This window comes from Chiloscyllium plagiosum, chromosome 34, assembly GCF_004010195.1.
Source record: "Chiloscyllium plagiosum isolate BGI_BamShark_2017 chromosome 34, ASM401019v2, whole genome shotgun sequence".
Taxonomy (NCBI): domain Eukaryota; kingdom Metazoa; phylum Chordata; class Chondrichthyes; order Orectolobiformes; family Hemiscylliidae; genus Chiloscyllium; species Chiloscyllium plagiosum.
Window position 1 is genome coordinate 18,316,162 of NC_057743.1, and position 12,641 is coordinate 18,328,802.

Here is a 12,641-nt window from a genome sequence, read left to right on the forward strand (position 1 = left end):
AAACCCCTCCCCCAAGTCCCTCCTCCCTACCTTTTATCTTAGCCTGCTGAACACACTTTCCTCATTCCTGAAGAAGGGCTTATGCCCGAAACATCGATTCTCCTGTTCCTTGGATGCTGCCTGACCTGCTGCGCTTTTCCAGCAACACATTTTCAGCTCTGATCTTCAGCATCTGCAGCCCTCACTTTCTCTCAATGAAAACAGAGAATCCATGCACAAACCACATCACAGCCGCTGTCCACAGCATGGAACAAGGAAACATCCCAAATTTACAAAAACAATTTTCAACAAAACATCATCATGAATACCCAATGATTCTACAAATTACATTTTCACACAAGGTCTGAGGAAAAATGCCCTTAAACGTCTTTCTTAAATTCAGAGCATTTCTGACTGGAAGAATGGGAGAAGTCTTTTCATGAGCATCATAGAATCCTACTGTATGGAAACAGGCCATTTGGCCCAACAAGTCCGTACTGACTCTCCAAAGAGTATTCCACCCAGACCCATTCCCCTACTACTCTACATTTCAACTGACTGCTGCCCCTAACCTACACATCCCTGAACATTGTGGGCAATTTAGCATGGCCAATTCACCTAACTTGTGCATCTTTGGTTTGTGGGAGGAAACTGGAGCACCTAGAGCAAACCCACACAGATACTGGGAGAACATGCAAACTCCACACAGACAATCACCCAAAGCTGGAATCAAAACTGGGTCCCAAGTGCTGTGAGGCAGCAGTGCTAACTACTGAGCCACCGTGCCACCCTATTAAGCCTGCTTCTGTCCATCCCACCATTGGTCTTCCCCGGATGGTTAATTATCTGTGAAGAAGTTGCCTGTACTTCCTTAATGATCTAAAAAAGAATCAAACAAAATTTGAAAACATGGATCCAATTCTCATATTGTTACTGCTCAACTCTGGTCTATTTTTTCAGCCTCACCTGAATTGCTGCTGGATTCCCTGAAATATTTAATTAAGATAGCCTTCACATTGGTTGTGGCTGTATCCCTACCTCAGTTTTACTGATATTGTGGTAATGGTGTACAGGAGAAGACCATTCGGCCCCACAAGCCTGCTTTGCCATTCTAACCTGAATTTCGACTCCATTTACTCACCTGAGATCTGTTTCCCTTGACACTTCTACTTAACAAAAACGTCTCACTTTCCACCATTAATATTTCAATTGCCCCCCTGCAACAACAACTGGGGAGAGAATTTCGACGATCGGACTTGTTGGTCCAAAGGACCTGTTTCCATACTATAGGGGATCTATCTATCTATCTATCTATCTATCCTTTGTGAGTGTGAAAAAGTGCTTCTTGAATGGCCTATTTCTAATTTTAGGATTATGCTTTTGTCCTAGATTCCCCACTAGAAGCCACAGCTTCTCGATATTTAACCTGTCAAATTCCTTCATCTTTACCCATCCGCCAAGTTTTGAAGTGCATGGGAATACCCATGACATTTACTGACCCTTCCTTATAATTAAAGATTTTAGTGCCATTCTGCGGGGTCGTATGTGTTATCTCTTCCAAGGCCAGTGTTTGCTACCACGCAAGACTCTACAACAAAAACATTACTCCCTTCTCTTTGCATTCCAAATCTTTTGAGGGCTATGATGAGAAGTAGTCAGTCTATTTGATTACTTTGTGAACCTGTGTGTTAGATCCTTTGTCATTTGTGTTCCTGGGCATGCTGGTCCATTTCTTGCCTTTCTCTTTCCCATCATGTAGTATCTGGACCTGGTAAAGGCTCTTTCCAGCCTGCTCAGTGTGAAGGAACTTTCGGGGTCCCTCTCCTTGAAGCATGTTCCACGGGATGAGAGGGTGAAGCTTGGGAAAGTGCGGCATAGGAACCTGGAGCTGGTGAACAGCCGAATTACTCAGCTGAAGGGTCAGCTACAGAGGAAAGATGAATTGCTGGGGGAATATGAGAATGACCTGCAGCAGCTCAGGTAGGTGGAAGAATCTAAGTGAATACTTGCTTCTGTGCACTGCTTCTCGTGTTTGAATGTCTTCCTGTGGCTTGGCAACCAAACTGGAGGTCTATCTAACTAGAGCAGTGCACATTTTCACCATCACCTTTTTGCATTTGTATTTCCCTGTTTGAACTCTGTTTAACCATATTTCATTGTCTTTGCTGGTTGTTGTGCTGCAATAACACGTTTAGAGTCTAGTCTTTTGGGATGCCAGATATCTTTTCAATTTCACTTTTCACCAAATGCATATGCGGCTTATTTTGACTTCCTACATGCAGTATCATAGAATCATAGAATCTCTTAGGTGCAGAAGTGGCCATTCAGCACCATTTTATCTAACATTGACCTTCTCCTTATCAACCTGTCATCTTTTCATCGTCATCACTTGGGGGATCGCTGATAGATATTGGTATTCTGTTAAGCAAAGCCTCGATTTAAAAATTCTTATCCTTGATCTCCAGTACCTCAATCTCCTCACCTTTTCTCTGTAATCTCCTCTAGCCCCACAATCTTTGCAACTGTCTAATCCTGCCTATTCATGATAATCCTCAGTTTCAGTTGTTTAACCACTGGTAGCCATATCAAGGCCTGAAGCTCTGGGACACTCTCCCTACATCTTTCTTCCACTCTCTCCTCTTCTAAGATATTCCTTAAAACCAATCTTTGTGGTCAAGCTTTTCGGTCAGCTGTCCTAACATCTCAACCTCACCTCCCCCACCCCAATTCTCTGCAAATTATATTCGATAATGCTGCTAAGAAGCACTTTAGGGCATTTTACTAACAATATAAAATGTATCTTCGTGTTGTTTGAAATCTCTGAGTTTCTCCAGTTCAACTGCCTTCCCCAATTTGGTGTCACCAACAAATGTAATTGTAAATTGTAAAAATTAATTGACACAATTCCATGCCCCAGTATCCCAATCATTGGCTCCCATCTACTGCACTAGTCACCAAAAGTTAAATTATCCAGCAGTTACCCATTGTTTTCTGCCTTTTGCTAATTTTTTTTATTCACTCCTAGTGAATTGCTGCATCTTTCTGTTCAACTAGCAGCATTTTTAATGGTATTTTGTCAATATATCTTTTGATGACCAATTTGTCAGATTCAGTCGGCGGGTGCTTTTCCAGCACTGCTTATGGGCCAAATGAAACACAGTTGCTTCCCTTACTCCTCAATGTTAATCTATCACCATCCTTGTAATTACCAGAAAAACAAAGAATAACATTCACACCAAACAAATACCAGGCAATGACCACCGCCACTCAACAAACTGTTAACATCCTCGGGGTTACCATTGACTAGAAATTCAACCGGACTTGCCAGATAATTATAGTGTCCACAAGAGCAGGTCAGAGGCGAGGAATGTTGAGGGGAGTAACTCACCTCCTAACTCTCTGAAGCCTGTCCACTATCTACAAGGCACAAATAGAGTCATAGAGTACAACACGGAAACAGACGCTTCGGTCCAACCTGTGCATGCTGATCAGATATCCCAACCCAATCTAGTCCCATTTGCCAACACTTGGCCCACTTGGCCCATTCCCCTTGAAACCCTTCCTATCCATATATCCATCCAGATGCCTTTTAAATGTTGCAATTGTATCAGCCTCCACCACCTCCTCTGGCAGCTCATTCCATACTGGTACCACACTCTGCGTGAAAAGGTTGCCCCTTAGGACCCTTTTACATTATTCCCTTCTCACCATTAACCTATGCCCTCTAGTTCTGGACTCTCCTACCCCATGGAAAAAGACCTTGTTTATGTACCCTGTCCATGCCCCTCATGGTTTTATAAACCTCTATAAGGTCACCCCTCAGCCTCTGACATTCCAGGGAAAACAGCCCCAGCCTATTCAGCCTCTCCCTGTAGCTCAAATCCTCCAACCCTGGCAACATCCTTGTAAATCTTTTCTGAACCTTTTCAAGTTTCAAAACATCCTTCCTGTCTCAGGGAGACCAGAATTGCACACAATATTCCAAAAGTGGCCTAACCAGTGTCCTGTACAGCTGAAACATGACCTCTGAACTCCTATACTCAATTTACTGACCAATAAAGGAAAGCAAAACAAATGCCTTCTTCACTATCCTATCTACTTGCAACTTCACTTTATCAGGAGTGTCATGGAATTCACTTGCCTCGATGGGTGCAGCTCCAACAATGCTGAAGAAGTTTGACACCATCTAGGTCAAAGCGGCCCACATGATTGGTACCACATCCACCGATGCTCAGTAGCAGCGGTGTGTACCACCTACAAGATACGCTGCAGAAAATCCAAAGATCCTCAGACAGCACCTCCCAAACCTTCAACAACTTGCATCGAGAAGGACAAATGCAGGACATACATGAGAATGCTGTCACTTGCAATTTTCTCTCCAAACCATTACCCCCCCCAACCCACCTTCTGACTTGGAAATAAATCGCTGTTCCTCCACTGTCACCGGGTCAAAATCCTGGAATTCCCTCCCTAAGGGCATGGTGGGTCAACCTACAGCAGGTGGACTGCAGCGGTTCCAAAAGGCAGCTTACCACCACCTTCACAAGAGCAACTAAGAGTGGATAATAAAAAAAGTCCTTTCAATCTTTTGGATCCCCATTTCCCCTCAAAGACCTGACCCGAGATCACATTGACCCTTCACAACCCCCATGTTAAATTTAGCACTTCTGTGTTTTCTCTGGGTTATTTTGATCACAGGAAGTTGCCAAATAAGATCCCAAACAGTGCTGTGCTCGAACACAGCCCTGTACACCCTGGAAAAAATTAGTCACAGCAATCCATATTTATAGGGCTGATCCTGTTCAGTTTCTGACCAATAGTGACACTCCCCACCAAGATGTTAACAGTGGGACATTAAGTGATGATTAAGCCATTGACTATCAGCAGGAAATTATATATGTTCAGTTTCTGGTCAGTACAGGTCGTTCTGCTATAACACAACAGTTGTGTTCATCTGTAACCTTGCACTATAGAAAGTCGCTATGGAAAACCACTATAGAATATTGCACTATAGAAGATTGCTAATAGAAAATTGCTGTACCCATTCAATAGAAAGTTCACATTATCCAAACAGCATCCACAATTCACCAATCACATTATTGTTAAATTGTGCTGACGGAACACACGCTACAGCAGAAAAACCTAATGACCACAGGATGTTAGACGTGGGAAAACGCACTCACGTTATTGTAATTGAATGTGAAGGAGCGATAGATGGATTACTTCTTGTTGAAGATGCTCATTGCCTGGCACTTGAGTGTTACAAACTACTAATCAGCCCAAGTTTTAATGTTGTCCAGGCCTTATAACTGACACACTCAGACTGCATCAGGATCTGAGGAGTCACCAATGGAATTGAAATATTTTGCTGTGCCATTGCTAATGGTGAAGGCTCAGAAGCAATTCCCAGGCTCTGCTAACTTGGATGAAATGCAACCTCATTTGCAAGCTCCCAATATAATTATTCCTTATATAATCATAGAGTCATACAGCATGGAAACAGACTCTTCGGTCCAACCAATCTATGCTGACCATAATCCCAGACTAAACTAGTCCCACCTGCCTGCGCTTGGCCCATATCCCTACAAACATTTCTTAATCATGAACTTATCCAAATGTCTTTTAAATCTTGTAATTCTACCTGCATCTACCACTTCCTTTGAAAGTTCATTCCACAAAAAACACGCTGTTGTTAGCCCTCGTCTTTTTAAAATCTTTCTCAGCTGACCCTAAAAATATGCCACCTAGTCTTAAAATGCCCCACCAGAAGGAAAAGGCACCTACCATTCACCCTATCCACTCCCCTCATGGTTTTATAAACCTCCATAAGGTCACCCCTCAACCTCCTATGCTCCAGTGAAAAAAGTCCCAATCCATCCAGCCTCTCCTTCTAAGTCAAACCTGCCATGCCTGGCACCATCCTGGTAAATCACTTCCGAACCCTCTGCAGCTTTATAATATCCTTCCTATAACAGGGCCACCAGAACCTAGACTTCAAAAGCCAAGCTTGGTGTTACCTCACCTCCTCTTTCTAATTTACCTCACACTCCATTTGCTCCCTTTCTCAGTCTTGTCCATGACTTGTGCAGGCATTGGGTGAAAGAAAGTCCATAGTTGTACACCTGTTTTCCAATTGGTATAAGAAGGAAAGCTTCGCCAAACAGCTAACCTCCATACTCCTTACATTTCCCTCCTGTCGCTTTGGTGTCAGCAGACGGTCAGAGGTCACTCGACACAAGTGCCAAGCCAATGTGGAGAGCTTGCAGGAGCAGCTACAGCGACAGATTGAGGAGAACAACCTGATTCGAGAGTCTCTGGAGCGAACGCAGTCACGTCTCGACCAAGAGAAGAGACTCAACAAAGTCATTAAGCAGCACAAGGTAAGGGGCCTCAAAATGGAGGTCAGCCAAAGAGCAAACTCACTGATATGTGATTGGTCCAGTGCTGGATTGTCAACACATCGCCTGCCTTTCAGAAAGAAATTTTCTTCAGTGTCAAAAGCAGACCTGCATCAGAAACAGAAGCTGCAGCAGGTTTGTATTTCAGGGTAGAATCCCCACCTGAATTCTGATTTTTCTTCTCTTGATTCTTGCCATCATAGTCTACAAACTGGCCATCTCATTGGAAGCTATCACTCATTGTCTCTGCCTTCCCACCCCACCATCCCACCCCCCCTGTAGGGGCCAATGTTTCCTGATGCATGGATTGCATTGCCTTTCCTCTCCCACATTACAACAGCAATGGCATGTCAAAGGGACGTCATGGCCTGAAAAGTGCTTTGGGCTGCCCAAGGTTGTGAGAGGTGTTATATAAATTCAAGTTTCGCTTTTACTTTCCACACTTGGCTGGCCCATAAGACCATAAGACACGGTCAGTGTCAGAAATTAGGCCATCGAGTCTGCTCTGCCATTCAATCACGGCTGAAACATTTCTCAACCCCATTCTCCACTTTCTCCCCGTAACCCTTGATCCCCTTTACAATGAAGAACCTATCTATCTATCTCCGTCTTAAATATACTCAATGACCTGGCCTCCATGGACTTCTGTGGCAGTGAATTGGTCAGTATCAACAGGATATTTGGATGGTGCATGGGGGTTTTTGGAGTTCAAAAATACTGCGTTCGATGTCTATGGTGACTCGGTAACAGTTCTGGCCATTTTCACCAGAGGGTGCTCTGGCCCAGCAGAGCTACCAGCTCCCACAAGGTAACGAGCTGATTGGGGTCATCAGGGACTTCGTTATCTTCAGTTTCCTGAACTGGCAGGGGCAGAGGAGTACCTGGGAACAGGACAGAGGATCAACTCTCCTGCCTCCTGCATCAGCCTCCGAATCCTGATGGTAGTGTCCTAGCTGCAGGAATGAATTGAATGACTTAATTGAATTTATTGTCACGTATACCGAGGCACAGTGAAAAGCTTTGTCTTGCGAGCAATACAGGCAGACCACGGAGTTAAGTAGCATAGATAAATAAATAATAGGTAAACAGCGGCAAAACAAAAACACAGGTACAGGCGAATGTTATGGGTTTGTGAGTCCATTCAGTATTCTAACAACAGTAGGGTAGAAACTGTTTTGAAACCGGCTGGTGCTTGTGTTCAGGCTTCTGTACCTTCTTGATGGTAGAGGTTGTAGAAAAACATTGCCAGGGTGGGATGGATCTTTGAGAATGCTGGCAGCCTTTCCCTGACAGCGGGCCTGGTAGATGGATTCTATAGATGGGAGATTGGCCTTTGTGATTGTCCGGGCCGAGTTCACCACTCTCTGTAACTGTCTCTGATCTTAAATGGTACAGTTGCCATACCAGGTAGTGATACATCCAGACAGAATGCTTTCGATGGCGCACTTATAAAAGTTGGCAAGGGTATTCGCCATCATGCCAAATTTCCTCAGCTGCCTGAGGGAGAAGAGATGTTGTTGGGCCTTTGTAACCAGTGCATCCACATGAAAGAGTCCAAGAGAGCTTGTTGTGGATGACCACTCCCAGGAGCTTGACACTGTCCACTCGTTCCACCTCTGTGCTGTTAATGTCTAGAGGGGCATGAGTAACATCCCGCCAAAAGTCAATAACGAATTCCTTGGTTTTGCCGGCATTAAGAGCTAGGTTGTTCTCAGTGCACCATTTTTCCAGGTCTTCCACCTCCCATCTGTAGTCTGTTTCATTGCCATCCGAGATTTGACCGACTATGGTGGTGTCATCAGTAAACTTGTAAATGGCATTAGTCTGGTATTTGGCGACGCAGTCATGGGTATACAGTGAGTACAGCAGGGGGCTGAGTGCGTACCCCTGGGGGGCTCCAGTGTTAGTGAGGATGAAATGTTGTCCCCAGTCTTCACTGATTGTGGCCTGTAGGTCAGGAAACTGAGGATCCAGTTGCAGAGAGTGGGGCTTAGTCCGAGATCACTAAGTTTAGTAATCAGTCTCGAGGGGATAATAGTGTTGAAGGCTGAACTGTCATCAATGAGTAGGATTCTTACATAGCTATTCTTGGTGTCAAGATGTTCTAGGGAGAAGTGAAGGGCAAGTGATATGGCGTCTGACATGGATCTGTTGGTCCGATAGGCAAATTAAAGTAGGTCAAGAGTATGGGGAGGCTGGAGTTGATTAATACCATGACCAACCTCTCAAAGCACTTCATGACGACCGAAGTTAGGGCCACTGGGCGGTAGTCATTGAGACATGCTGCATGAGCCTTCTTAGGCACAGGGATGATGTTGGCCCTCTTGAAACAGGCAGGGACAGTGGCCTGCTGCAGGGAGAGGTTGAAGATGTCTGAGAAGACCTTTGCCAGTTGATCTGCACATGCTCTGAGTACACGGCCTGGTACTCCGTCTGGTCCCATCGCTTCCCTCGGATTCACACAACGGAAAGCTGATCTGACCTTTGATGCAGTGACTGATGGGATACGTTCATCAGGCATTGTCAGAATAAGTGTTACCTCTTGAACTACATTCTCTTCAAGATTTCTAGAAAGCTGTTGACTGAGCACCTCCATGTTCGAACCTCCATTTCCAACTGCTGCTCCTCTGAATTGGTCTTATATCTTTGGACCACTACCAGCCTTAACTGGACAGGGAACCTGTCTCCATGTCAATTCAGGGGTTTTCTCAGTGAAAACCCCAAATAGTGACTGCTGCCCTCTCACAGCAATCTCTCTCAACCTGCAACTGATTGTAATGCTGTCCACTCCATCAGGATAAACAGTACAATTGGTATTTCTCCCCAACTTCATTGATATCAGTGAGATCAACAGAGAGCAGCCAAGTAAATCTGGGACTCCAGTCCAATCAGAACTGTAGCAACCAGCTCATTGCCAACAATAAAAGGATATTTGATCAGAGAGAGACTGAGTCCAAAGGAACATCCAAATGTTTGATGACCACTCAGATCAATTGTGATGTTACCTACAATTCCTCATCCCTTCCACAATCAAATTGCCCTTATAGATCATTTCTTTTGCTTGTTATTTACCAAAGACAAAAATAAATTAGACCAATAATTCTTGCCACGAGAACAAACCAATGTCAATGTACTCCCTTGAAGGTAACTGTCACCAGACTAAAAGCTCCTTTGTTGCTGCTGACCGAAAGGCTGTTACTTTAGTTGACTATATGTCCTCTGACAAGGGTGGGTGGTTATCTGATATGGCTGGACGGTAGGTTTGTGATGCAGAATGATGGCAATAGCACACATTCAGTTCTTACACTGGCTGGGACCACCGTGATCAGCACCTTCTCACCATTACTCCATGCCTGATGTGGGGTGATCCTCAAGTTGAACTCACAACCAATTGTCTCTCTAATAAGACAGTGGGACATGGTGACTGCACCTTTATCTTAACCTGTTAGGGTTCAAAACTTATTTTGAGGACTCTCCTTGAAATTTTCTCAATTTTTGGGGGCTACTTTATGATTTTTGGGGGCTCTTTTCTCAGACTCATTAATTACTGAGGTGATGGAGCCACCTGGTAACATTACATTCTGTATTTCTGTTGTGCCAGGGATTTAGAGTCACATAGAAGCAGAATTAGAAAAAAGATCAATATCCCAATAATTATCATTACTCCATTAAAGTGTGAGCCACAGCAGACAAGGAAATCATTAACTTCTGGGTTACAGTGTATTTAAGTTGGCACAAGACAACAGGCATAAGTTAGCAATATATTTTTTGAAAAGATAACTGACACACTCTATGCACAAAATGCCATCATATCTTTCATGCTGGTGAGATCACAGCAAATAGTGGTCACATTTTGTCTCTGGTACATTCACTATATCTCAAATAATTCACAATGTCTAAGATACTTTGAGGTGTGATAACATATAAATGCAAATCTTAATTAAATAAAACTGTTTCACATTAATTTCTACAATTGACAGAATAGCCATTACAATATCATCCACTACATTTACTCCCATATAATAGCTCCCAAACTCCCTGCAGCATTGATTCCAGACACTCCACCTTAACTCATGGGTATTCATGACCTCAGTATTTCTGGTACCAATTGGGTGAGCATTTCTTTGTTGAAAATGTTTAAACCACGCTCACCCTTTGTAGCTCCACTCTCCCCTTTCAGACTGTTTTCACAATTTGTGGACCAACGTCTCTGTTTAGCTGCCTCTCTGTCCCCTTCCCTGTCTTCCTCCCACCTTTTCAGTCCCTTTATCCTCCTCACCTGCAGCTCCTCTGACGCTACCCCCTCAAACACCTGCCTGCATCTGTTCTCTCTCTCATTCTGCAGCCTCACACCCAGGACACCACCATTCCTCTTCCCCCTCCGCCTCCCTATCCTTCCCTCCCTCTCCAGCTCTCTCTCTCTCTCTCTCTCTCTCCCCCCATCCCCTCCATCTCTCTTCCCTGCTGTCCTTCTCCCATCTGCCTGCCTGCCTCTCTCTCTCTCTGCCTGCCTGCCTCTCTCTCTCTCTGCCTGCCTGCCTCTCTCTCTCTCTGCCTGCCTGCCTCTCTCTCTCTCTGCCTGCCTGCCTCTCTCTCTCTCTGCCTGCCTGCCTCTCTCTCTCTCTGCCTGCCTGCCTCTCTCTCTCTCTGCCTGCCTGCCTCTCTCTCTCTCTGCCTGCCTGCCTCTCTCTCTCTCTGCCTGCCTGCCTCTCTCTCTCTCTGCCCCTTCCTCTCTCTCTCTCTCTGTCCCTCCCTGCCTACTCCCAGCTTTCCCCACAACCTTTCCTACAATGCACCGCAACCTTCCATTGTGTTCAGGGGTAGATGGGAGGTTGTGACTTTCCCCTGATGGACCCGCCCCCACCTCCATCCAGCCGTGTGTGGATCTTCCCATGCAGTTTGGGGGTATCAGAGCCAATTCACCCATTGGCCCTATGTATTTTGGAGTTCAGTCATAAAGCCAGAAGACTTCATTTCCAATAAAGAAACTCCACTAAAGTGGAGATTGAGTAAGTGCCACCCACACAATGATTCAGCTGTGGATATGTGCCAAATGCTGGCAAATGGGGCTTTATTAATTTCAGATATCTGGTCAGCATGCACAAGTTGGACCAAAGAGTTTGTTTCTTTGCTGTACAACTCTATGACTCTATAACTCCAGTACTGGATATGGAAGCTGCCAAATTGGTTCAGAGTGGGGTGTTGGGAGCTAGGCTGAGATCTCATTGTATGAAAGGAGTTCTTTGCTCTCTGGTGATCTTTGCAGCTGCAAGAAGTAACTTTAGGAGTTCGTTTACGTCTTGAATATTCTGGAAATTACAAAGAAATTTTGGAATATCATATCTGCAAGAAATTAAATTCAATCTTTTTCCTTAAATTATGTCACCATTCGGTGCAGCAGACAAGTTGTTACGAAGCTATACAGAGCAGAAAAGTACCAGACCAGGTTTAATCCTCTGTCCTCACTGAGTTAATAGGTCAGATAGCACAAGAGGCTACAATTAACCTCAGTATTTCAAAGTAATTGTTCCTCCTGCTTCCAATGTTTTGCATTTACTGGAATATCCCTGTGTAGGTAGTGAGTGAGGTCTGGTACTATGAATAACACAGTCTAAACCAGCACTGAATACACTGTATAGAAGACACACTGAGCAGATGTTGAATCACAGATACACAACCCACCCACACAATGTACACACAATATAGACATAGATACACAAAACATATGCACGTGCAAAAACTGAACACAAACATACATTGAACACAGGCATACAAAACACCTGCATACTGATCTCACACACTAAACGTGTACACTACAGCACGCCCTGAACCATAATACACTCAAAATACGCATGCATTTAACACACATATGCACACAAAATATATATTAAACAAACACTGAACGCCCACACACACACACCCTCACAGACCCACACAGATACACCCACACATACATACACACACACGCGTACAAGCACACGTGCACACACACACAAGCACACACACAAACACATATACAAAACTACTTGAAAAGACTCAGGAAGATAGAGTCAGAGTCATAGAGATGTACAGCATGGAAACAGACCCTTCGGTCCAACCCCTCCATGCCGACCAGATATCCCAACCCAGTCTAGTCCCACCTGCCAGCACCCGGCCCATATCCCTCCAAACCCTTCCTATTTATATACCCATCCAAATGCCTCTTAAATGTTGCAATTGTACCAGCCTCCACCACTTCCTCTGGCAGTTCATTCCATATATGTA

General features: G+C 44.5%; 1 protein-coding gene across 1 annotated transcript in view; it reads left to right on the forward strand.

Annotated features, from left to right (window-relative positions):
• Nucleotides 1-12,641, forward strand: part of LOC122540097 (forkhead-associated domain-containing protein 1-like) — a 140,028-nt gene that overhangs the window by 108,495 nt on the left and 18,892 nt on the right. The window contains exons 25-26 of the mRNA XM_043675407.1: nt 1,739-1,959; nt 6,191-6,359. Of these exons, the coding sequence (XP_043531342.1) occupies nt 1,739-1,959; nt 6,191-6,359 (390 nt within the window). The remainder of the gene's footprint in view (nt 1-1,738; nt 1,960-6,190; nt 6,360-12,641) is intronic.